Consider the following 25,359-nt stretch of genomic DNA (forward strand, 5'->3'; position numbering starts at 1 on the left):
AGAGATTCATCTGGCCAACACAGAGATTTGATTTATTCAGGACGCCATGCCAATTTCCATTTGGATGCTCAGTTTGAATGGAGCATCTCAACTCCTGTTCCTGGAACAGGTAACACATCACACCCCAACCCCTTGGCTCCAGCTCCGAACCACCCAACAGCACAAAACCCTTTTGCATCAGCCAAGGGGAGTTTGTCCAACCTGGCACAGCCCCGTGGTGATGTGAGTGTGAAGAATCACACACACTCCTGCTGCAGCAGCACCTCAGGCTGGACACCAGGAAGAACTTCTTCACTGGAAGAGGGGTCAGGCATTGGAGCCACCACCCCTGGAGGTGCTCAAGAAATGACTGCATGTGGCACTCAGTGCTCTGGTTGAGTTGGCAAGCTGGGAATTAGTCACAGGTTGGAGTGATGATCTCAGAGGTCCTTTCCAACCTCAATGATTCCGTGATTGCAGTGATAAAGATTATTCTGTGACCTACACCCACAGGATTTGAGGGCTTGTTGCATGTGATCTGGCCCAGCAGCAGCTCTCCAAGAACAGCTTGGAGACTTTGCTCTGCTAATTAAGATATTTAGAAGAAACAACCCAAGTTTGCCAGAACGATCACTGCACCCCCTGGCAGCCTCCGCATTTTGGCTTATTTGTAGGACTGTCCTTCAGTGAAAACCTGGCAAAAATTCCTTCAATAAAAAAATAGTAATTTCAGTGCTTCTAAGATGAGCTAGAGGCAAACCAAATATTTATTAATTTCTCACACATTTCAGCAGATTGGATGATTTATAACCTTCATCATTTCCAAACAACAGATTCATTCTGTTAGCATTTTGAGATTATTGTTTGTATTTGAAAGCGCAGTACTTTGGAAATTAAGGGGGCAAAAAAGGAATTTTATACCAAGAATCAACTGTGAAATGTAACACAATAACAACTCTTCATTTTTGGCATACAAACAATTCAAAGGATAACATGGTTTAACAGAAAATTATTAATAAGATGCAAGAGATCAACTTCTTATCTTTTGAGGACAGGATGTTAAGCCAACAGAGCTGCTTAGAAGTAAGTAGCCCTGTTTATAAAGACTCTCCAGTGATTTTTAATTTAAACAGCCATAACTAACAAACTTAAATAACTGACAATCTAAATAATCACTTTTCTCCTATCCCATAAACAGCAATAGAAAAAAAAAAAAAGCAACAAAAAACAGAGAAGTATTTTGTTACAGTTTATTTCTAACACTCAGCTGGCAGTTCATTAAAGCACACATCCTCTTCTAACAAACTACTGTCTTTCACTTCTTATATAAGCACTGACCAAGTCCTGTACAAATATTTATGACAATAACATTAAATAATCTTGATGACCCCAAAATCTGGTTAATTCAAAGGTCTCAGAAAAGGCAGTAACCCAGCCAACACAGTGGAAGTGTCAGACAGAATAATTGCACGGCATCTGCTCTAAACAGTTGATAGAAATTATAGAGATTTAGAGTTTTATTATATGGCAGAAGCACATGGAAGTCAGAAACAGAGGGAAGATGGGTTTTCTTCGTGCCAGGTTATTCAAAACTCCCTTCTAGACTGCAGAGTTACAGCACTTCCAGGCAATTCTGCAATTCCTCATTTGGGACCAAAATCCATTGAGGGGTTTTACTCACTAACACTGCTATTCCCCATTTCACTTTTCCCCGTTCAGTCAGTTTTAACAAAAACTTCTCTGCATGGGGCTGAGCTGCCTGATTCTCACCTCACAGCTAGAACCCTGAAGAACCCACAGCACTGGCCAATTTTAGCTGTACACTAATAATTCCATCAGCAGCTTCTCCACCCAGCCTGGAACTGGCAATGGTGGGAGATGCAAGGGTGACACGTTGTCATTGTCCCAGCTCACTGGGAGAGAAGGCAGGAAGGAAAAACCAAGTTCACTGAGACTCTTTGTAAAAATCAGTTGTCGTCCCACTTCTGAATTGTGGTTATTTTATTCACTTCTGTGCAGCTGCAGCAGACTGCAAACCCTATTCTGGGAGCAGGGTGTGCTTCCTCCTCCAGCCTTTCCAGAGGACCAACTCCAGCCCACAGCCTTTGTCACCCAGTTACAAACCCTAAGCAAATTTTGGCCCTCCACATCCCTCCTACTTGTCATCTACGTAAGATATGACAAGACCATTTTCTCACATGAATGTGAAATAAGAGCTGTAGCTCTGCTGTCAAAAAAAAAAAAAAAATCAAAGATTATATCCCAAACTATCTTTAGAGCCAGAACTTTTGAGTCAGGCCAAATTTATACTCATAACACACCACACTGCTGGGAAGGATAGTATGATCAAAGAGAAACTCCCCAGGATAAACCCACACAAAGCTGCTTCCCAGCCCTCCAGGCTCTCACACTTAGCAGCTGGCTTGTGAGAAGACAACGAGCTGCAGCGAAGTAAGGAAGGGCCAAGAGTCAGGAGAGACTGAACAGAGCAGTTACTGAACAATCAGAAAGACAAAGAGAAAATATGTTTCTCATATAATAAAAGTAAAGACTTTAGCCACACGCACTTGAGAGACCAGGATGGTATTCTGGGCATAAGTGGTGCTGTGAAAGTGAAGCACTTGTGGGAGTGAAGAGCAATTTCCTCTGCAGCCATGCAGCCTCTTCATGCCTACTGTGCCTGAGCTACAGCCTGGAGAGGGCTTGTCACAAGGAAGTGGTCTGTAAACAACAGTTAGAAAATAACCCTCCATTAGGAAAACATTTGGCTTGAGAAGTGTGTGGCAGGGCCTCTCCAAGGAACATCTGCTGGAGGTGATGTGCAGGCACTTGAGGGTCAGTGTCAGAGGTTTCAGCCTCGGAGAGAAGTAGAGACAATTTAGCAGATTACCTGGGTCACTGCCACTCACTACTGACACACATCTTCCCTTCTATAAATACCTGAGGAATGGTCCCCAGCAAAATCAAAGAGTATCTGACAGCCTTTATATGCAGGTTATCTAACCATAATCACAGTAAACCACCTTATATTGCATTACAAGAGGAAATCCAGTCATCCCTTTCCAAGCCCCTCTCCTGCTGATGACACTCCATGTTCCCCACAGCCCCATCAATAGCTTTTCAGGACAGATGGTGACACAGATCCCTTCTAGCTAAAGTAATAGCATTAAATTACTCATAACAGGGAACCCAGAGAAGCAGATGCACCATGATTAGCAAGAATGCCAGTTACTTAAAGGCTTCTATTAAAATAAATCTCTTGGCACAGCAGCATAGCATGGGACACAGCACATGACCTCAGCACAACAATCACAGATGAATAATTCCCATGAATATCACTTAACCACTGGGCCAGCCTAAGCCTGTTTATCATCTGCCCTTCTCAACAGCAGACAACAGCTGTAAACAGAGCTTTCCACAGGCAGGTTCATCAGACCTCAGACCTTCCATCTCCTTTCCCATTTGAAATGTGTCTGCCAACCAGAGCAAACCTTTTGTGCAAAGCCTTAGTCCAGCAAACGACCTGGCCCAGGTGAACAGAACCAAGTGACTCAATGAAATTTGTTTGTTTTTCTAGTGGGACACAGCTCCATAAACAAATGATGGTTGATGGCAACAGAAACCTTCACAGCCCAAGGAGTCTCAGCACAGCTGAAGGAACAGCATTCCTAGAACAGGAATGCATAATGCTGAATCAAACAGTTAAGGATGTAGCTTATTGGATCAGCTGGAGAAATACAAAAGTCAGGCTGTGTAAATTAAGATTGCCTTGTAATGTTTTGCTTTTAGGGAATTGTAAAAAATCAGCACCATCAACCAACTCAGAACACCAAGAAGAATATTAATCTAATCCAGAGCCCTCCTTGTGTTCCTGCCCTGGAATCCAGCCCAGGCTGCTCACAGGCTCAGGTCTACAAGCAGAGAATCTCTGCAAAGCCAACAGCAGCCCTGCAAACAGCTCAGCTTGTTTAGCTTCTCCTCAAGTTGTCTGTTTTTATTGTAACTACTCTGAGCACTGCAATGGTCCTGCAGAGAACAGTAAGGACAGGGTGGGCTGCATGGTGATAATGGGTGATCTGGGCATGTTCTAGTTTTCAAAATAGATTATAACTACACTCTCATCTTGTTCACCACTGATTATTGCTTGCAGTACAACCTCTCAATCTAAATAAGTGAGACAGCGCTTACAAAAGGTTGGGATGCCTTCGTTCCTGATGTTTTCTTATTTCCCTTCAGCAGTGCAGTCACAAAGGACCCATGAGAGCTCTAATTTGAGATTACTCCAATTATGAAGACTGACAGCACCATGCTTGACAGACCTATCATCCATGGGCACAGAAGACACAAATCATTGTATGGAAACAATAACCAGGAGATTTTTTGAGTTTTTTCCCTCCAGCTCCCATTTGGAAAGGGATAGTCTGGACAAAACTCTTCTGGGAGAATGCATTAAAATAACACTGAACTCTCAGGATTTTTTTAGCCCACTTAGACACAGATAGGGATATGAGCAGTTTCCAGCTGGCTGATGGTTTCAGTTAACAAGGACAGCAAAGACATCTCTGTAACCACAGAACAAGAACATGACAGCAAATATCCCCAGAGGACCCTGCTAACATACTTGCTCATATTGTTGTGGCAAGGGAGGCTGAAAAAACATTCTCTATGACCAATTACTATTTTTTTACTGTTTTGGATGCTAAGGCTACCACAAACACCAATTAAGTCCCCAGAAACAGACCCTTCCTTTGGGAACCAAGGAAAGAATGAAGTGCCTCATACAATCCATCAGACCACAAAAATGCCTGAAGCTGCTCAGCAAGATGACTGCTGTCATCACTGGAGAGCTCTTAAGACCTTTTTCACCACCAGACCTGTTCTGTTCAGTTTTAGAAAGGAAGTGTAAAGGCACCCGAAGTATAAACAAAATTTAGGCTGGGGGACAGGAATAAATTCTTTCCTCTCAATCTCTTCCACTGAGGGAAAAATATTCCCAACTATCTCCAATTGAACATTATTTAGGCTGAGGGATATTTCACTCTTACAATTGATTTTCCAAAGTGGTGTCTTCTTCCCACCACCAAGAGTCTTCCTTGCTATGCTCGACCAGCCATCCTCGCTCCCACCTGCAAGCACCAGGTACTGAGGAGGTACCAGTGACACTGTGGCTGGGACCTTGCACGTTGTAAACTTTAACAGAAAAGCTGGGAGAGGTTATGAGAAAAGCAGCCTGTTATCTCAGCCATGTAATTTGGCTAATTGTGGCAGTACCAGCAGTCAAACACCACAAACAAACCAGCATAAAATATGACAGCACACTCCAGCCATGCTTGAATTAAACAGCACCAAAAACCAGAAAGCCAAGGAAGGTCACACTGGGAAGCACCAAAAGGTCCTGGAAGGACTGCTTGGATTATTCTGAAGGGGTTTTCCCAGCACAGAGTGCTGCACATGGCTGTCGTGGCCAGGGAGGGTGTGCCTGCTCAGGGTGGGTCCCTCTGCCTGTGCTGTGGAATGACTCAGCTCTGGCTTCTGTTAACCACTCCTTCACGAGCATTTGAGCTGACATCTAATTCATTACCAGCAATCTGCTTTCAGCACCAGCAACCTTCTGCCTGCTGATGCAGATATCTGATAGACCAGGCCCCGTTCATGGTCACTATTTACTGCAGGTAACCAAAACCCACCTATGCAAACAAAATGCTGGGTTATCCTAAAAGTACTATAGTTTCATACTTTACAACTTGTTCTTGTTTCTTTTCTTTACGTGTGTGTCAAAAACCTGAAACACTCAATTAAAATCATATCACCATAACCAGGGCAATACTTGAGCAAAAAAGCTTTATTCCAAGTGAAAGAAGGGAGCAGAAGAGATGGAGCTATTGCACTCAGAGAAGCCAAGATGCAGAACTTCTCATCACATCAAAACCAACATATTTTTATCCGTGCACAATGTTCTAACAGCAAACAGGAAGATACAGGAACTAAATTAAAAAGAAAAGTCACCCCTACTGTTACTTATGCAGGAGAGTGCTGAAGTACAGCAGCACACAAAATTTCTGGCTGTCAGAGGCTTTTGTGTCCCAGTCAGAACAGCTGAGTCCCTCACATTAAAGACCATGGAATCAACAAAAGAGCAGCATTTTGAAGAAAGCAACCTAAAGACACAGAGCTGCTGGCAGGGCTACATCCAGTACCCAGATCTTTAAATCCCCATTTCTGCACCCTTACCATTTTGTGACAGTGCTCTTTGCTGGGATGGAGTAGAGATCTTTATGCAAATATAGCAAAACAGTCCTCAAACAGGGAAGCTTCTCTACTCCTTTTCTGCAGGACTTGAGAACAATCTTAATGGTTATATTAAAGGTCGGCAGGGGCTTACCTTTAATAATGGGAATCCTGTTATCCCAGGGATGGTTTTAACAGAACTTTTGAGCCTGCACTTTGTAAGATACAATCAGAAACAATTACATCAAGTTGGACAGTCTCCCAATCACAAAACTGCTCAGGACAGCAAGGGACTTGTGAGTTTTGCTCTTGTCCCTCAAAGCAAGGCTCACTCTGTCTCATCATGCACAGTAAAGTCAATGGGAAAACAAGTCCAACCACAACAGGATTCCCCACTGTGCCCATAACACCATTCCTGCTCTTCCAGAAGCTGTGGGCACCACAGGACCCTGTTTTTTTTTTACACCATGAGCACCACGTTATGAATGCAGGCAACTTCAAACTGCATCCTGTGTTTCCATGGCAATGGGAGGGGCTGCATCAGCAATCCCCCAATTTGGGCCATCCTCACTCAGCAAGGATTCAGCTGCACTGAATCCTTGCTGGGAAGAGCAAACCAGTGATGTCACCAGTAACCATGGTGCCCACAGCTGAGCCTCCCCGTGCCCTTTGTGCTCTAACACGCATCCTTCACACGTGACAATTACTTTAATCCAATTAGTGCTGTTAAAAAAGAAAAAAAAAAAAAAACAACAACAACAACTCATAAAGGGCCATGTCAATACTTATTTCGGGAAGGAAGGTTAGTTTGAGTCAACAAGATAATGATCAGAACACAAGGCCTGACAATAGCACTTTGAGCCTCACTGCTCCAAATATACGGGAATGACCTGAAACCCTGGGGAGAGGGGAAATAAATCTGTTCCTCATCAACGGCTTCATTAATAAAGGCAAAAGAGCAGCTGTTTTAAACATCCCCCTTGCAGGTTTGATCAACGGGCTGGGCAATATGCCATGCTTCATTCCAGCCAGGCACTGCCCTGTCCCCAAACACTGATGCCTCACCAACTGCACATAATTCTGATAGTAACCATGAAGTAGTTACCCTCTGTTAGTAACCATAAAGTTACCCTTTTCCCAACCCAGCACTGATCTGCTGCAACTTCCAGGAGAATTCTCTTTTGGGTCCTTCCCAGCTCTGTAGGGGGATGCCACCTGGTCACTCCTGCCTGTGGCAGAGATTTTATGGAGGGGAATCTTCCCTCAAGTTTACCAAGCAAGAATTTGGACTAGCAGACAGGCCTGTAACCACCCTCAATGCTGCCTCCAAGGGGACTTCCAGCACACAAGGAGACCAAGAAGGGTCTTTGTGGCAGAGAGAGGCACATGTAGAGCTGCACAAGCAAAGCTGGGTGTGCAGGAGAGCCTGAGGAAGGGACCTCTCACCCAGGCATGTGCACGTCACCTGCACTGCCTCTGCAGCACCACCAGCACCAGCTCTCCTGGCTGCTTTGCTTGCAATGGAATACACTTTTTTGGTAAAAAAAGCCCTAAAAGCTGAAGGCAGGCCAGGCTGTCAGCATCAGGCAAGGTGGAGCAGAAACATGCACAGCATCACTCTGCACGAGTGTTGTAGGCACTACATTATTTAGAATCAGGGCTAGATATTAATGAAGGTGCTTGTACAAAAACAGGATATTCTGGGGACAATCTATTGTGCAGGGTCATAAAAAATTTACAGCATTAAGAGAACCTTTCTCATGGCCACTCATTAATCACTTTGCCTTACAAAGACACCCAGTCATAGTCCTTTAGAGTCAGGGCTGGATGTGCCACAGGCACATGAATTAGGGATCACTTTATTATGGAGATACCTCAAACCTGTTTACCCCACATGCCTCATCTTTCAAAATGCCTACTACACTTCCAGCTCAGTATTTCATCTAATCTAAGTATTTCCTTCTGTGTCTTTAAACTGATTTTTCATTGCATTAACTATTCCACAGACACTGTCTGTGAGAATTACTGTCCCTGGTTTAAAGGGAGGCAAAGCAAGTTGCCCATTACTATATTGTGAGTCAGAGACAAAATTTCAACTTGGACTGCTCTTGATCAAGTCTAATCCTCTGACTACATCCCTGATACTTCAGGAACCCAGTGCAATTGTTCACTAACAATGGGCTGTGTGCTAAAATACCACAGGACTGGCTTAAAGAAATCCCCATAGGCTTCTAATACTTAATTCATTACTTGCCTTCAGGTATTTGAAAAAGGGAGAATCTAATCCCAGACAATATTTTTGTCCTTCTTTCATAAGAATAAAAAAAAAATAGAGAAGGATAAAGGGTTTTTGACAGCCAGTTCAGTAGGATTGGCAGTGCTGTCTCCTGTATTAAAATCAGCAAATATGAAGTTTAAAATTGTTTCTGTTATAACATTATCTCAGCTTCATTCACCTTTGTTAAGAGAAAGAGAGAACATGAACTGTCAAGGCAACATCAAGTTCACTACCCTAAAATCAATCTTTTTTGGAACATTATATGGAATCCCAGACAATGTAAAAATACAAGGATAATGACTACAAAACAAGGAAAAAGTAAATGTAGAAAAGGTGTTTGCTCCTTCTGTATGTTTTCCCAAAATGATAACCTGTATGCGTGTCACTGTCACCTGTGCAAATGAGACCCCAAGTGTGGTACCACCAAACATAACTGTACCACCCTTATTCTCAAAACTAAACATCTGAAAGTGCCTTACTCTCCTCCTCCAGAAGGATGCAAATCCTCAAGATAACAAAGAAAAGGTTATGAAAACCAGAGGAAATACAGAGAATACAGAAGCCATAGGTTTTAATGCTGCAGCACAGAAATCAGGGAAAAAGCTTCAAGCCAGACTTTGCTTTTAGACTTGTGAGCCTTCCAGGATCTCTGGAGCTGTCAGCAGCATCACCTGCTTTAAAACTGAAACATAAATGTCTGTCTGTGCAGATGGCCAAGGCATCTGCATGCAGAGCAAAAATAATCAGCCATCCAGTTTTCAGTGTCCAGAGATGAAGGGTTAGTTTGCTTTCCCCCACTCAATCAATCCTTCACCATCTGCTGAGCCTGCTGGCAAATGCCAAGCAGAGCTGAGGGTTTAGGGGACACGACTTTTGCACCTGGGTATCACGACAGGGCCTCAGGAATTACCACCAGCACAAGCAGAGTTTTAAGTCTGTTCTCAAAGGTGCTTCCTGAGAGCTACAGGGAAATGAAGGGATAAAATAGGACAGTGCAGGTGTCTGGAAACTGAGATGATGGACAAACCAGAATCCTCCAGAAAGGAGGAAAGTGACTCAGGATATTCCATCAGCAGTCAGGACAGGAGATGCTTGGAACACGCTTTGATTTTTCAGGGAAAGCAATAAATGCAAAGCCCTGGAGGATGGTAGAGAAGAAGCTCATGTTAAAACATGAGAGAAATCCTCAATTCCCAGGATTCTGCCTGAGCTCAGCAGGCAGGGTTGAGCAGATGGGTTATCTTCCATGCAGTGCCTCAAACAGGGCCAGAGGCCTTTCCCAGTCATGGACCCTCAGAGTGATGAATGACAAAGTATTAATGCTATTAACTCAAAAAGATGACGCTGCATCTTAAAATAAGTCTTATCCTCAAAAGGTAATCACTAGGTCCAGCAGAAGAATATTTTTAAAGCACACTATCTTTGGAGAAAGGTCACAAATACCCAGAGAAATCTGCGTAGACAAAATGAAGACGAGTTATTTACAACAGACAAGAAAGCTGTGCACACTGATTCAAAAATAAGTTTTAATAACAAAAGGAATTCTCTTGTCTCATGAAAGGGTCAGAAGGGCAGCGGTCTCTCGGAATCTCATGGCATATGGAAGCACAGTAATGAATGTTATTAAAAATGATAAAAGGACTGACCTTTGGCTAATAACATCCTAACAAATGCATTCAGGGCTCATGTTTCAAGCTTTTATGAAACAGAGATTTTACGTTAATGTGTGCATTGTTTCTGGGGTGGGGAGGAGTTGCACAGAAAGGAAGGTTGCCTGAACACACAAGGACAGGATGCCATTGTTCCAGGAAAGGATTGCTCCTGAGACCAAAATATACAGGATTCAGGAGAGGAAGAATTAAGAGACCCTTTAATAAGATCTCTCTAATGTGTAACACAAATCCCTTTGTGCCCAACAGGATTCACCTCACAGAGACTGAAATAGCACACACACCTCGGATGTGATGTGCAGAGTCTGAGAAGACATCCAGGATAGAGTTCTTGCCTCAAAACTTCTGCAGAAAGAAACAAATCCCTACAGAAGGTTACAGTTGTTCCCTCCATAAATGGTTTGTGTCTCACAGAACTCGTTCCAGTGCTCATCTCCAGTTCCTCCTCTCTGCTTACTTCAGGACAGCGGCCTGCAGCTTCCCCAGATCAAACCACTCCCAGTCCCATGGACAACTCAACTCCAGGCTGAGTTCATTGAGAAACCCTCACCCTTGGAAGCAGAGCTGGCTTTTAAATGTGCACAGAGATTTCAGGGAAAAGTTACATTAATAGAGCTATAAAGAGTCATTTTACTGTTTTGAAATATTTTGCCCGTTTTATGCACCAGAATAAAACCAGGTCACAGCAGGAAGGAAGATTGCTGCTTCTTAGCTCAGATACAAAAATGAGTATATTTTAATTTGGACCTCAAAAGAGACAAAACCTCAGCAATGATGCAAAAAGGTCTTGTTCCTATGGAAAAGCTAAACCAAACTGCTCTGGATGGAGCAAGGGCTCCCAGCCTGGAGAGGCTGACAATGCTGCGTGAGAGGTTTCCCTTGGAAGGATATTGAAAGTCTGAAATTTAATAGAGAAAAACAATTCAGATCTGCTAGGCTTCAAGCAAGTCGAGGGTACATTAAGTCCTTGCTGTAATGTAAAATTAACTTATTTAAGGAAGAATTTAAGTGCTACTTAAAGTACTGAAACCACTGACTGTAGATAATATCTCTGAAGCCAGCAGAAAGCAACTTAGGAGACTTTTTGCTCTCTCACCTCAAATTTAAAAAAACCACGAAAAAGCAAAGCAGCAGGCCACTCATCTCAGTTTTCACAGCTTTATACACCAGCCTGGAGAACTTGTAGTTATAAGAGGAATTACAGAGCAACACAAGCATGCACACAATGATTTATTGCACGTCTTGCCTGCCCAGTGGCGCAGAGAAGCAAGAGAGATGTGGATTATATACTGCACAATTTTAATTCTCCCATCCAGTAAACACAGAAAATATGAGTACAGCCTGTTCCCATTTAATGGACGGATCCTTTGCTATTTGGGCATGATGCTGCTTACATCAAATCTGGTGGAAAGTTTTGTTGAGACTTCTATGAATAAGAAGGGATTGTTCTCTCATGAAAACAGATGATTGATCCTTCCACTGCAGAGCAAAAATCTACATGGAAATGGCTTTGAAAAGTGATGACAGTACTACAGCTTGAGTCTGAACATCCCTGCCCACATGGCTTTGAGGCATCACTTCCACCACAGGGCTCAGGGGAGAAGGGCCTTTTGGAAAACTTACATTTGGACCATGCTGAAATCTAGGAAAATATATATATATATATGCAAAAAGATGTAAAAAAAAATAGGCAGCTTTGTACCAACTGGTGTGGAATTTAATGGGCATTTTCACTCATGAGCTCGAAGGCAAACGAGTGATCAACTTCAGGTACCTGCTTGAGGCTCCCTAAAAGCCTTGAGGAACAGTTGTGACATCTCCTTTGCCACTGCTGGAGAAGAGCTTCTCACAGGAGCAGGCTGCCACCAGCAGTAACGCCACCATTCTGCACACGACAAAGCTCTCAGACATTAACCTTTTGCCTTTAAGAATTGCTCCTCTTCCCAGGAACTACTTCAAAACATTCTGTTCCACATTTCAGCCAGAGACTTCTCAGAAATGCCTCTTCGCTGCTGCTTTGCACAGATATCTCATAAGGAGGCTCAACACACAGAACTTCTCCTGTGGCCTCTTTAGGTGTTCCAGAGGAAAAATAAAAGGACAGACACGAAGCACTTTCTTATTCTCTGAAAAAGACAGTCACGCTTTCCACTGCTCCTTCCCCACTGCCTGTCTCAAAGACAAAACCTCCACTTTTAAATCAAACTGAAGAAAACATTTGAGATCCTGGACTAAGTAAAGCTCACACCGAAGCCAGCAGGAATCTTTCCACCAATTGCAGGAATAATGGAAGCAAATTGCTACCAAGTTATGAACTTTACCCTAAGTGGTCTTTGTTTTGTTATTGCTTTTTCTTGATCTCAAACTTGAGCTCAAACTAGTATTCTCAAGGAAAAGCACAGCTAACTTTTCCTCTTGTGCTACTTGTACAAGTAACACAGCAAAGTCCCCTGCTTGTCATGCACTCCTCCAGCTCCCCCAGACCTTGGGCTCCATGAAGTGTTTCCAGCTTAGCCCCCTGCTCCAGGAGAGTGGAGGGAGATCAGAAACCTGACTTGACACCTGAGCCAAGAGGAAACCTTACTCTGCTGCCTGGCAATGCAGCAGAAAATTAAAGCAGGGCTGGACGGCAATTTGGAGATGTAGCTTCTCAAGCTGGTGAACTTCCCCTTGCATGAAACCCTTATGGCTTCTTGTGTCCTTTTGATGTCAAGATATGGCCAAAATCTCTGTCAAGTAACAAAGCAGAACCCAATGTCCTGCATTAAGAAAATTAAAACCAGCAATTTAACTTTAGAGATCAAAAAGCAAATCCACCTCCCTGACCAAGTCCTCCAGAATTCCCAGGAGGCCCCACAGACACTCCCCAATTAAGGATTCATCCTCTGTTTAATCAGGTGGACTCCTCCTTCCTAATGAGATCACTCTCCCCTACGCTCTGCTGCTCACTGACAAGCTCTGCACAGATAATACTCTGCTGCCATCCACCAGCTCTCCATGCAAAGCAGCTGAGACAAATTAGGAAGACAAAGTTGTTAACAAAATAATTACACCAATATTCAAAGCAGCTGTCAGGAAAAGGTACAGAAAAATGAAGCCACCTAAGAAAAATGTTTGCCTGTTTATGCCAAGATTTAGGTTAAACACACATAGATGACACAGTTGTGTCAGAAAATGGAATTTGACCATTATTACTGCAAAATACACCCTATGCATTCTTTTAACAGTCAAGCCCAATTGCATGAATTCTTAGGGAACACAGCTGGGTGGCCAAGAGAGAAATGGGGGAGTTGTTCTTTTCCTTTGGTTTGGAGGGTTTGCTTTTCCCCCTTATTTTTGGTTTTAAGCCAAAACAAATTTTTCTAGCACTTCTTCAGAAAGCAGAGTTCTCTTGCAAGCTCAAGATTAGATGTGTTTTTGCTGGATGAGCAAAATTACATTTTATTTAAAGTGCGGGACAATGAAATAACACTTTGGTTTCATTTCCTTGCATAACTGCTCCTGGTTGGATTTCAAATACTGGGAGACTATGGGCACAAAGGACTTCAGTTACAAAAACCCAACATTTTAATTAACTGCTTTAGTGCAGACAGGGAATTTTGCAAAAATTCCCATCAGTATTCAGAAGCCTATTAAAAATAATCCACATTTTATGCCTAAACTGATTAGTATCTGTTTCATTGTGGTATATGAGCACAGATATATTACATATCTTTTTCTCCCTCCCTTAATTCCAAATTATACCTTTGGTTTACCCTCTCAAGTTTATATTAGACCGTTGCTTCCCAAGAAAAGAACAGGATTTGGTTTGTAACTGGAATTGGCACGACAAGTGACCACCACCCAGCTGGGAAGCAGTGCCTGTTCATGCCCTACAGCTTGTTCCCTTCCAGTAGGTACCCACACACTTGGGCTGAGCGTTTCCACAAGAACAAATTCTTGTTTCCCCAGGCAGGACAGACAGAGCAGGAGAGGAAGCAACTCAGAAATTGAAGTTTGCGTTACTTGCCCTGCTAAAGCAAAGAGCAAAACCCAAATTAAAAACTTCCAATCCTGCAGGAATCCTCCCCCACGCCCCCAGAGCCCTGCAGGGAGCAGAATGTTCCTGACCTGGATCATGTAGAGCTGGGCGATGCGATATTCTTCCACGCTCATCGGAAGAGGAATGCGATATTCCTTTATGAGCATTTTGGATACAGAAACCTCTTGTCCGCTCAGAAACACAATCCAAAAGCTTTTAGTAAAGGCTCCTTAAATAATGGCAAGGAAATGCATCGAGGATCCCTGAAACGGACAAAAAGGAGGGGGGAGGAAAGAGAGAAGTGGTTATTTTCCATTCTTATGGCAGAACATCCTATTTAGGAAAAAAAAAAAAACCTCCAGCAACAAGCAAACATTAATTTTTATAATAGCTATAAGCATAATAGCAGAGAGAATAATCTCTGGAGTGCTACCAGACCTTTGATATCAAATTGAACAGAATCTTTCAGAAGAATTTTGATTTGCTTCAGGGGATACCATCAAAGCTATTACTCTCCTGACCTTTGCCATAGTATCAATCAGACTTTCATATGCAACAGCATCTCCACGGAAGAGATGTGACAAAAGCTCCAAATAAATAGGCAAATCTGCTGCTGCCCACAGTCTCCAGTGTCAGCAACACACCAGAGATGCATCCTCTCAAAAACACCACGTTTTATCTTCTCAAATCAGGTTTTATCCTCTCAAACTCATTTAGCAGCAAGAAAGAGCAATAATTCAACTTCCTCAGCCCTCAGTAACAGTATGATGAAGAAAGACCTTCGGATTCTAAGAATAAAGACATCAGAAATGTATTTTCTTCCCTGCTTTATTCTGAATTATAGTCTTGGTAGGACCCTTTCTTTTTGCACCTCCAAAAGAGTCTGCTGGCAAGATCCTCCTGTCACTTCTGTCAATGTCAGTCTCATTTTTACACTCCCACTGCATGAGAATACAGTCAAAGATCAAACTGCAACAGAGAAAAATCCCATCGTACCCCACCTCAAGGCACTGTAACAGAATTCTAGTTAAGAATTCAGGGAATACAGCATTCACTACACCACAGGTCAAAGCAGGAATTTCTCAAATACCTTTAATACCCCCCTATGGACTGTGGATAAAGACAATAACTTTATCTAAGGAAGGGGGAAATAAAAGATGACTAGTTAGGAGAAGAGGACACAAGAAGAAAGTCTGTTATCAGCCCAAGTCAGCCTGGGCAGGATCTGGTGATGGCTCTCACAGCACACAAACCATTCACTTGGCTCCTTCTTGTCACCAAAATCCACCTTTCTGCTGTGCCTGCTCCTTGGATGTCTTCAGAGAGAGCTGCTGGAGCCAAACCACCCCCGAGTCCTGTGACTGGTGAAGACAACCAACAGAAAAAACCCAACCAATTTATCTCGTGGATTAGACCACGAGGTGGGAATCAGGAAACCGCACCGCTATCAACAGCCCTGGCTGCCCGTCGGTGTTTGCACAACACTTGAGCAACCTTTTACGAGGTTTAGAGAGGCTCAAACGCATGCCCATGGTCACAGAGCAACCAGGGACAACATTCAGTGTTTATAACCCAGGTTTACTGTGACATCTCTGCCAGAGCTGCCCCAGTGCTGAGCACAAATGGGGACACTGCCCTGGGGACACTGCCCTGGGGACACCCAGCCCTGTGCCACAGTGCCCCCAGCTCTCCTCCCTGTGACTGCCACATTTCCAGTCTGGCACTAAAGCAAATCCACCCCAGACCGACTCTTCTGGAATAGTGATCCGTCTGGTGCCGCATCATCTGAGCGATTTATTTCCAAATTCAATTCTCTGCCTCATTTTATTGCTGTCAGAGCAATCTGTGCCTGTGGAGGGGAGGATAAAAAAGTCTCTGCTATGGCAAAGCCTGTAGAGAATGATTCTGGGAAAACTCTGCTTCCCTACACTGCTGAGCTCTGCACAGAAGTATGTGCATCCACATGTATATACAGGATTTCCTCCATCAAACTAATCCTCCAGAACAGGTGAAGATAATCTCATTAAGTGGTTTTTAATTAGTGTCATGGCAAGGAACAACAGTTATCACCACAGGATGGATCTCAAGGACCAGATCTGCAATGGTCCAAGATCCCAACTCTTGGAGATAATGGCTGTAGGAGACTCAGCTACACATCTTGAGCAGTTTGTTGTGCTTTAGAGATCTTTGAGAATTTTATTTAAAAGCTCTTCCCCTTGTTCCCCAAATGCTCTGAAAGTGATTCTGCTCCATCATAAGGACATCAGTCATATCTGTCCTTGCTGCTTGCTAAAAACAGGATATTTCTATTGATTGGAAGCGATGAATAAAACAAAAAATAGAACCTAAAAGGCAGTAAAATGGCAAGAAACCAGTATCAACATGGAAAAAATGTGTTTATAATGAAGTGCCAGTCAGGTAATAATTCAGATGGCTGAGACACAAGAGGGTTTATTTTATTACAGACTAAAAATCCCAACGTTTTGGTCCCAAGCAGGCACAAGCAGCAGCCTTGGCATGTGGAGCCTATCTGGTCACAGCACTGGCTCCTGCTCCAGCTTCCTGCTCAGTTTTTATGGGAGCTGAGGGTTCAACATGAGCCCTCCTTCAGGTTTCTCCTTCCCTGTGGCCGGTGATTAAAAAGCAGCATTTGGGCTCAGCCCACAGGCCTGCAGGCAGCAGCAGACCCTGATTATGTGCCCATTGGAAGTGACCAGCCCCTGAAAACTGGGTAGAAAACAACCCTGGAAACACACTGGGCAACATCATGGAGCAAATCCCAACCTCAAAACCAAGGGAAAGGTACCTGGGATCAGCAGCCTGACACTGAAGGAGGCACAACGAGAACAAACCTGACTTGTCTGCCTGGTTTTTAGCCAAACCAGCAAAAAAAAGTACATTATCGAGGTAAGTCTGCAGCTTGGGTTATCCTTGAGTTGAAAATAACCTGTTCTTATCCTTTCAAGAGCAGTGGAGCCCAGGTATCAAACCATGAAATAAAACCATGGGATTTCACCAAACTCAGGTCAGGGGGAACACCATTCCAGGTGGGACAGAGGTGACAAAATGGCCCTTTCAGACAACTCACTGAGGACAGTGGCCTCCCTCCAAAATCCTGGGATTTCATAGAGAATCAAAGACCACTCACTGTATTGTCCTAACAAAACACAGAAGTTTGTCTGCAGAAATGACAGGAGAGAGGGTAAAGCTCTTCTGGAAGCAGGAGAGCCACCACAGAGTTCTGGAGAGCGGGTGGCAAAACCCCAGTTGTGTCCATGGCACCGTCTGCACCCAGCCCATTGCTGGAAGCAGCCAGAGGTGCTTGAGCTGCTCCACGTGCTGGGATTAGCAAACAGCCAGGGTTTCACCAGTGGATTTTGGCTACACCAAGCTGGACTTTCCATGGATTTGCCAACCCCCAGATCCAGAGGCTGTTTGCAACTGGCTTCCCAGCAAGAGGAAGCGGCGGTGACGTTTCCAGACTTGCTGCTGCTCCTGCTACAGCCAAGTGGCACATTTGTACAGCCCCTTATTCAATTTATACCCTGAGCTGTAGTAACTGTGAGAGCCAGGCGCATAATTTTATACCTCAATTATTTTAAAATCAGGTTCTCAAAGCATCATAATTATGCTGCAGAGTCAATATCCTGCTGAGATGAGTCAGGTCCACCTCTGAGCCATTGCTCCAGGCTGTCTAAAGGCTCATGCACAGCCTGCTGCATTTACTTCCAATTTTAACAGTCTCCCTCACAAAAAACTTCCTAAAGAAACTGCCTGTGTTTTAAAATCGGGGGAGGATTATGTGGATCTGCAGAAGCTGAACAGACCAAGAGACCCAGAAGAATCTCTCCATTTAACCCATGAACTTGGTTCACTTCGGGAGCGTCCGGGCAGCCTCCCTGGCACTAAAGGAGGTAGCAAAGGGCTGATAACAACTGACAGCTCGTAATTAAGGAGTAAGTTCAGTGTGTGAAGGGTGGTTAGACTCTGCTACTGGAATGCTGGAGGCCAAATCCCAGCCATGATTCCCAGGCTGGCCCTGAGGAGATGGAAACTGAGTGTGACAGCAGAAATCCCAGCTCCTCGAGGGGTTCACACACAGGAGAACCACTCACACTGTGGTTTCAGGCTACAAAAGAGCTGTTATGACTCTTCCCAGCTGCCACCTCAATGACAAATTTTGACCAGCTCATTTTTTCCATGCTCAGGCTGCTGAGCAGAGGCTTTTCAGGGCTGCAGTGAGCAACGCCCCAGCAGCAGGAACACACCTCAGGCCATGGCTGCTGCATCCCTTTTCCAACAGACATGACAGAGAGCAGCTATAATGAGCTTTTTCCAGTCTCACACAGGAGGTTCATTTTTATGCCATTATAAAGTTAAAAGGAAAATCCATCATGGGGGGTGTCTACACAGCAGCTGGTAGCAAAAGCTGGTCCCAGCCCCAGGTCTCAGGTTCTGATCACCCACTGCCTGCTCAGGGCTGTGCTCTCTGTAGAAGCTGAGAAAAGTCTCCTCTATGAAAGAGCACCCTAGTGAGTTAAGGATTGATAGCCTTGACTCAGCTGTTGAACATTTTTCCTTGCAGTATTTTCACATCATCAAGAAATTTAAGATATTTTACAGAAACAGCTGTAAGAAGACTAAGCCAAACCTGTAACAGCAAAAGGATGAGCAAAGGCACTACCTGAAAACCTCACCTACCTCCCTAAAGACCTTCCTTAGGCTCTCTACATCGCCTTTATCCCCCCAGGAAGATGCTTCCTTGAAGAAAGTGATATCAGAGAGATGTCAGCACTAATCCCAAGTGGATAAAATACCTGGACTTCGGGAAGCAACACCAGGCTTAGCAGCCTGGCCACCTTCCCTCTCCTGCAGAGCTCCCTGGAGGAGGACACGGTGCTCTCCCATGGAAGCACTGCATACTTACTGTGCTTGGATTTATTTATGCCTTTAGAAGCTGCAGCATAAATGGGAAACAGAATCCCAGGGCCTAAGTCAGCAGTTTCCAAAGGCAGCCTCGGTGCTCACACCTTGATTAATGCAGCATTTTCCCTCCTGGCCCAGAGCAGTCTTGCTCAGCTTTATCTGTCCAGAGTGGAATTGCTGCAAAGACCATTCCCTGTCACTCAGGTCCTGCTTGTCCAGTGTCCCTGCCTCTCAGAAGTTTTCCATGAGTATCTCCAGAGCCTGGTTGTCAAACCTTGCTCAGGCTCACTCACCAGCCTTGCCTGCCCAACCCTCCCAGGAGCTGTGGCACACACAGCTCAAGATCCACCACAGGGAACAGCACAGCCTGGAAATTTTCCTGCCCACATCCCACTGCCAGCTCCATGGGAAGGACACAGGACAGAGAGGAACTTCTTGGCTTGTGAGTGCTCAGCACACTCTAGACTGGAGTGTGTCACCATGAATCTCTCATGACTGATCACTACTCTGTAAAGGTCAAGGGAAAACACAATTAATGAGGCTTTTCCAAGGAGATGAATAATGAGTGCTCATATTTTACCATTCCCTTCTCTGCCCCTCTTGCCCAACCCCACCAAAGTGATCTCTTCTCCAGTGGAACTGTTTCAATCCATATCTACACTGGAAAGTTAAAAAGCCTCAACATTGCTATTTGTGGCCACAAAACACTCATCACTATTCTCAAAACTGTCTCTCTTTCACACACACGTGCACTAAACTGAAGGGAGAACGAGCCTTTGAAAATCAGCAGTTTTCAGTTTTTATACTGTGGGTCGTACCTGCTCACTGACAGCTAAGCAGATTTAAAAACTCATCAGGACTGGGGAAAAAAAGGAAAACTGATCAAAAGTTAAAGCTCCTTAAAAGTGCACAGTTCACATGCTCTTGGCTCCAAGGCCACTGTGTCAGTGTGTGACTCTCAGTGGGGTCACTCATCCTAATCCCCCATCTCATCTGTCACATCTTCAGAGAGAAAAATTGCCATGCAGCTGTTTGCACGCCCGAGTTTCGTGACTGAGCTCAGATCCCACCCGACAGTGAATCAGCAGCTAACACACAAGTGCCCCCACTGCACCACTGCAGCAGTCCTGCCAGTGCTGCAGCAGCTGCAGCTCCCCGTGGGACTGGCCACTGCCTGCAGCACAGCCAGGGCACAAGGAAAACACAGGCATTTGTGGAAATCAGCTTCCCCGGGTGTAGGGCAAGCTCCAGAGCAGCAGCACAGGGAGGGGCTGGGGACAAACACTGCTTGGTAAGACAGGGCGAAAAGTCCCATTTACAGTACTTGATCTTTTTTCCATTATTAGATACAATTTGACGTCACTTATAGAATTTAAGAGCTCATTGTAAAGTAGACATTTATTACAACTGAAGGATGGAAGCAGTCCAAATGCAATATAGTGACACTGAAGCTATTAAATCTTGTTATAGTTCACTGGGCAGCCAAATATTGGCTTGAAGCAACGTGAGGAGAGGGGAAAGGGGGGGGGGGGGGAAATAACACCACAGCAAAGTGTCCACAACACCCACCATAAACATTCTTGGATATCGTGCTGGTTTTTTGTACTTTCCATTCCTATTACCCTGTCAACACCTGGGAGAGGAAAAATTGACTCCCTTCTTTTTGCTTTTCTAAGTGGTGCAAGGACAGCCAGCCCTCCACACGCACACACGGACTCTGGGGGGATCAGGTGAAGTCCATCAGCTGAACTTTGGTTGGAAAATTAACATTTCAAGTCCTGCCGTGCCTGGAGGTTATGCAGTAACGAACTAATAAAGAAGCCATTAAAAGAACTAATAAGCACACTTGAGCCACAGATGAGTGCAGAGGGAAAGACAAACCAGCCTCTAATCCTTTTGCTGATACTGGGGATAAAGATGAATATTAAAAAGAATGCTGACATTAAAGTTTAAACGTTTCCAAGTAGTCTGCATGAGGAGAGCAGCCACCAAGCCCAGTGTCCTGTGGCCAGGCTGCAGAACCTGGTGAGCCAAAGGAACTGGGCAGATCCTGCTTTTAATGGGGTTGCTCTTAGTCCAAAACTCAGCATTATCCACTGAAAACAGGCCGACATCACACACAAAAATACATAAATATAGATGTGCAATATATATATATTTTATATATAGACATACATATATATATACACACAAAGAAACAAAAATAAAAGCAGCACCGAGTGTGGCAAGTACAGCGTGTTGGCTGAAAACAGACTGAAAATTGCTGGCAGCTCATTAAACTACTGTAAAGAAAAAATCCATGGAATGCCACAGGCAAACAGCATGGACAGGATTTTTTCTTTGGTTGGTGGCACATCCATTAGTCTGAAGGGCCACTGGCATGCAGAAGCCTGCACACTGTGGCAACAGTGACAGGGAGACAGGAGGCAGGCCAAGTTTAAAAACAAAATAAACATATCTAATTTCCCAGGTAGGCTCCCTGGGAGGTTATTGCATTTACACTTTGCTGCTCCAGGTGCTACAGTCCCTCTTCCTGACAGAACTCAGGAGAGGGAACACAAGGGAGCTTGGTGCAGTTCCCACCAGCTGGTCAAGGCTTCATTTGTATTAAGTAGTGAAAACCCAGTCAGAAATCCATCCAGGCTCTTAATGTCCATGTCCACACCACCCCTGTTCTCTTTCTCTCCATCAGCTGCTGCACTGGAAATCAGTTTTCTATTAAAACATCATGAGCAGAAAGTAATGAAAACTCCCATCCTTTCATCTCACCAGTCACCAAGCATGAAAGTAAGAAATTGAGAGCAGGGAGGCTGAAGTCCAAAGCTTTATGTATTAATTCCTGTGACTCTTGTTCCTACACCAGTGCACAAGGCACTTGAAAGCCACTCAGTCCCAAACCCATTACAGTCATACCCCACCTCCCCTGGAATGGCAAACACAGCACTCATTCCCCACTTTATAGCTTATTTATTCATGGGTCTTTATGCTCATCTTTTCCAACCTACAGCCCATTTCAGGCTATTTCTCAATGTTAATTTGAATTTTTATCTCCAAATACTTGCAGATCCACTAAACCTGCTTTTGAGAAACAAAAATGCAATTTTGGGATTTGAGTCAACATTGGACAGACCATGGATTGCTTCCTCAGTAACTCCAATTCAAACTGAAAAGGGTCATCAACAGCTACTTCACTTTTTCAGTAGTTACAGTCCTGATGGAAAAAAAAAAACATTTTATTCCCTCACTTATGCAAAATATCATGTGGAACAGGAAATGAGCATTCAAAACTGGTTTTAAAAGATTATTTCATGGAGGAAAACCTTGTACCATTGCAAAGGCAGTGTTAGAGCACTGTAATACTTCACACTGGTTTCATTAGGCTGAGACTTGCCTTGCCTAAAGGCAAACTGGGGATAAAGAAAATAAGTCCCACTCCATCAGAAGAAACTTGTAATGACACCTAAAATTTTTACATGGGGAGCAAGACAGAAACAGCAGTGGAGGCTGATGAATAATGGTGCAATTGAGGTGGAAAGTACAGGGCCATTTTGCACAAGAGCAGTAAATGTTTAATACCTCTGTTGCGCCTTTCATCCATAACACCAACAGATTAACAAGGTTTCCGTGGCTGGGTAATTTCTTAGGAGTTTTGATCTTGGAAATAATTACACTAAATATTTCATAAGCACTTTTGAAAGGTTTTTTTTTCCTTTTTTTTTTTTTTAATACAGAAAAAAGAATCACTCGCTGCTCTCGGACTGCAGCAGGGTAATGAAAGTGCACAGCTAATCAATAACCACTTTCAGTTCATTAGTCAGCACATTTTGGGCTGGTGTTTTTTGTTGCCTTCTACCATTCCACATCCCACATACAGAGTGATGGTGCATTTTTAAAACATCACATCTTACTGCTTTTGCAAATCATCCTTAATGCTAACCACAACACGGAACACCCAGCCTCTAAATACCACCCACACCATTTAGAGGCTTCCAGGGTGTTTCCAGCTGAGCACTTTTGCCAGCTGAGACAGAGGAGGCTCAAAGTGCCAGACCAGTTCTGTTTCTTCTTTAGTCTTGGTAGCGAACTGCTGGGTCATTTCTGTCCCTCACTCCTCTTTGAGAAGGAAGGACAAAACTTTGTCAGTCACTTGGACAGTCCCAGCTCAAAGGGTCTGGGACAGGCAGCTGCAGGTTCCTGTCTGGGGAGCTGCTGATGGCACCAGAGCCTTGGCTTTGCCCCAGACCCAGCCCTGGAGCCACAGCTGCACCTCCACAACACCCAGGAGCTCTGCACGTGCTTCCAAACCTGGATGCAAGGGCCACTTCAGGCAGCAGAGAGCCCAGGGGTACTGCCAGGCGTTATCCACATCCCCAGTTCTCACCTCCTCCAGGAAAAACCAACCTACTCCTTCCCTGCTCTGCCCACTCCGTAAAACATACAACCCAAAGGACACACTCTGACCATTTAAAATAGAGCTGAAACTGGAAACTGAACCCAGGACTTAAATAAATAAATAAACAAACTATGAATTCACCCAAGCCAAGGACAGGAGTGGTACCTAAGGAGACAAATGCAGGTACTGGCAAGAAAAGAGGAAATAACATTCTCTGAGTCACCCAGCCAGAGCAGAGCCACAGGAGCAGGAGTGCCTGGCTGGGGCCCAGCCATGCTCCTTGCATCAGCTCCCAGGACTTGAGGGATCCATTAAAGTTCTGCCCTGGCCTCAGGGACAACCATCATTATCCCTCATTTGCAGGGAAATTGAGACAAAGGGAGAAAAATTATCTGGTCCAATATCCAAGAGAGAATCAGTGACAGAGCAGATTCAAGATTGGATCCAACTTTTTCCACAAAATAAATTTTTATCAAGAGAGGAGGGAGTGGAGTAGCTCAAGCAAATTAAATTTTCTGATAACTGATACAATTCTGCAAGAAAAAAATGTGAAGAATTTTTTCCTTCTTACCGACTGCCTTCCAAGATATCAGCAATTTCTGCAGAAAACAAAACGATTCTTGAAAATATCAAATTTCCCCAAGTGCCCAGAGGTTCTCAGCACACATATCACCCAACTCCTGCCACCCCTAGACAAGCCCTTTCCCTGCTGGAAAGCACGTGGGAGCTTCAGAACTTTTCTGTTTTGCTGAAATCTTGGTAGATGCAGGTTTGGTCAATGCAGTAACTTGAACGAAGACTGGCAGAGCTGCCCATGCAGCCTGTGACACTCAGACCAGCACGGCCACAACTAAACACTCTCCCTCTTCCAGAATGACAAGGAAAGAAACTACTCAAGATAAAAAGATGCTCAAACCCTCACAACAGTATCCCCAAAACCCCATGCAAATCATCCTTGCTGGGGAAAATATTCTCAGATGTAATTAAGTGGTGCTCTGAACCCAACTTCTGCTTTGATATCTTGGGCATCACAAACCAAACTCGCATTTCAGCTGTCAAATTCACAAGACAAAAGTTTGAAGTAAATTCTTTGCCCCTTAAATCTGACTCATTTTGCTGAACCCCTCTCACAGCCCTTCCCACTGCCACTGGTTTCAGAAAACCAAGGTCTGGCTTCACTCAGAATGCCCTCCAGGAAACAATTCTCTTCTCTACAGAAAATTTCTGGATGTATCAAAGCATTTAACAGCCATAGAGCACATATTGTGGTTTCAACCTGACAAAGCAAGCAGAGAGCTTTCCCAAGGGTGGAATTCTTCTGTTCCTTGAGGACTCGTGTGTGGTTTTATTCCTCAAATTAAATGGGATTTCAACTGCCTCCCCAACTACAAATTCAGCTTGACAAGTCCATCAGGGTGTCCTGCAACAAGGTGTTATACTGCATATGTGGGTCAAAAGAAAGCAATTTAATGTAAATTAAAACAAAGTAACAAAATCTGTTTCATGACCCCCTTGACCCATTCAAATAAATTTCTCCTTTGTTCCCCAACAAATATCCAAATTGTTTTGGGGCTGCTCTTTTTTGAAGTGTCCCTTGCAAGACAGTGTTACAAAAGCAAACTTACTAAGGGCTCAAGCACAAAATTTTCCTTTTCACGCAATGCACCATTGGATGGAAACCTTGTGCCAGCCTGACAGCAGCTGAGGAAGCAAAGGGCCGAGCACAAAGCGTCCAAACCCCTCGCTTCAGGTTTCAGGGACGGCTCTGACCGAGTGGTGCAGGTCCCTGTCCCGGTTTCCCAGCTCCTGCCATGGCCTGGCCATTTGTTTCACACCTTGGGAATTTCTCCATCCTGGCTGACCC

The 25,359-nt window shown here is 44.2% G+C and overlaps 1 protein-coding gene across 5 annotated transcripts in view; it reads right to left on the minus strand.

Moving 5' to 3' along the window:
* PITPNM2 (phosphatidylinositol transfer protein membrane associated 2) overlaps window positions 1-25,359 on the minus strand; it is a 125,191-nt gene that overhangs the window by 49,274 nt on the left and 50,558 nt on the right. For all 5 annotated transcript variants that reach the window (XM_021532744.3, XM_021532743.3, XM_021532739.2 and 2 more), the window contains one exon: window positions 14,266-14,439. In XM_021532744.3, the coding sequence (XP_021388419.1) occupies window positions 14,266-14,343 (78 nt within the window). In that variant the 5' untranslated portion in view covers window positions 14,344-14,439. The remainder of the gene's footprint in view (window positions 1-14,265; window positions 14,440-25,359) is intronic.

This window comes from Lonchura striata, chromosome 18, assembly GCF_046129695.1.
Source record: "Lonchura striata isolate bLonStr1 chromosome 18, bLonStr1.mat, whole genome shotgun sequence".
NCBI classification, from domain to species: Eukaryota; Metazoa; Chordata; class Aves; order Passeriformes; family Estrildidae; genus Lonchura; species Lonchura striata.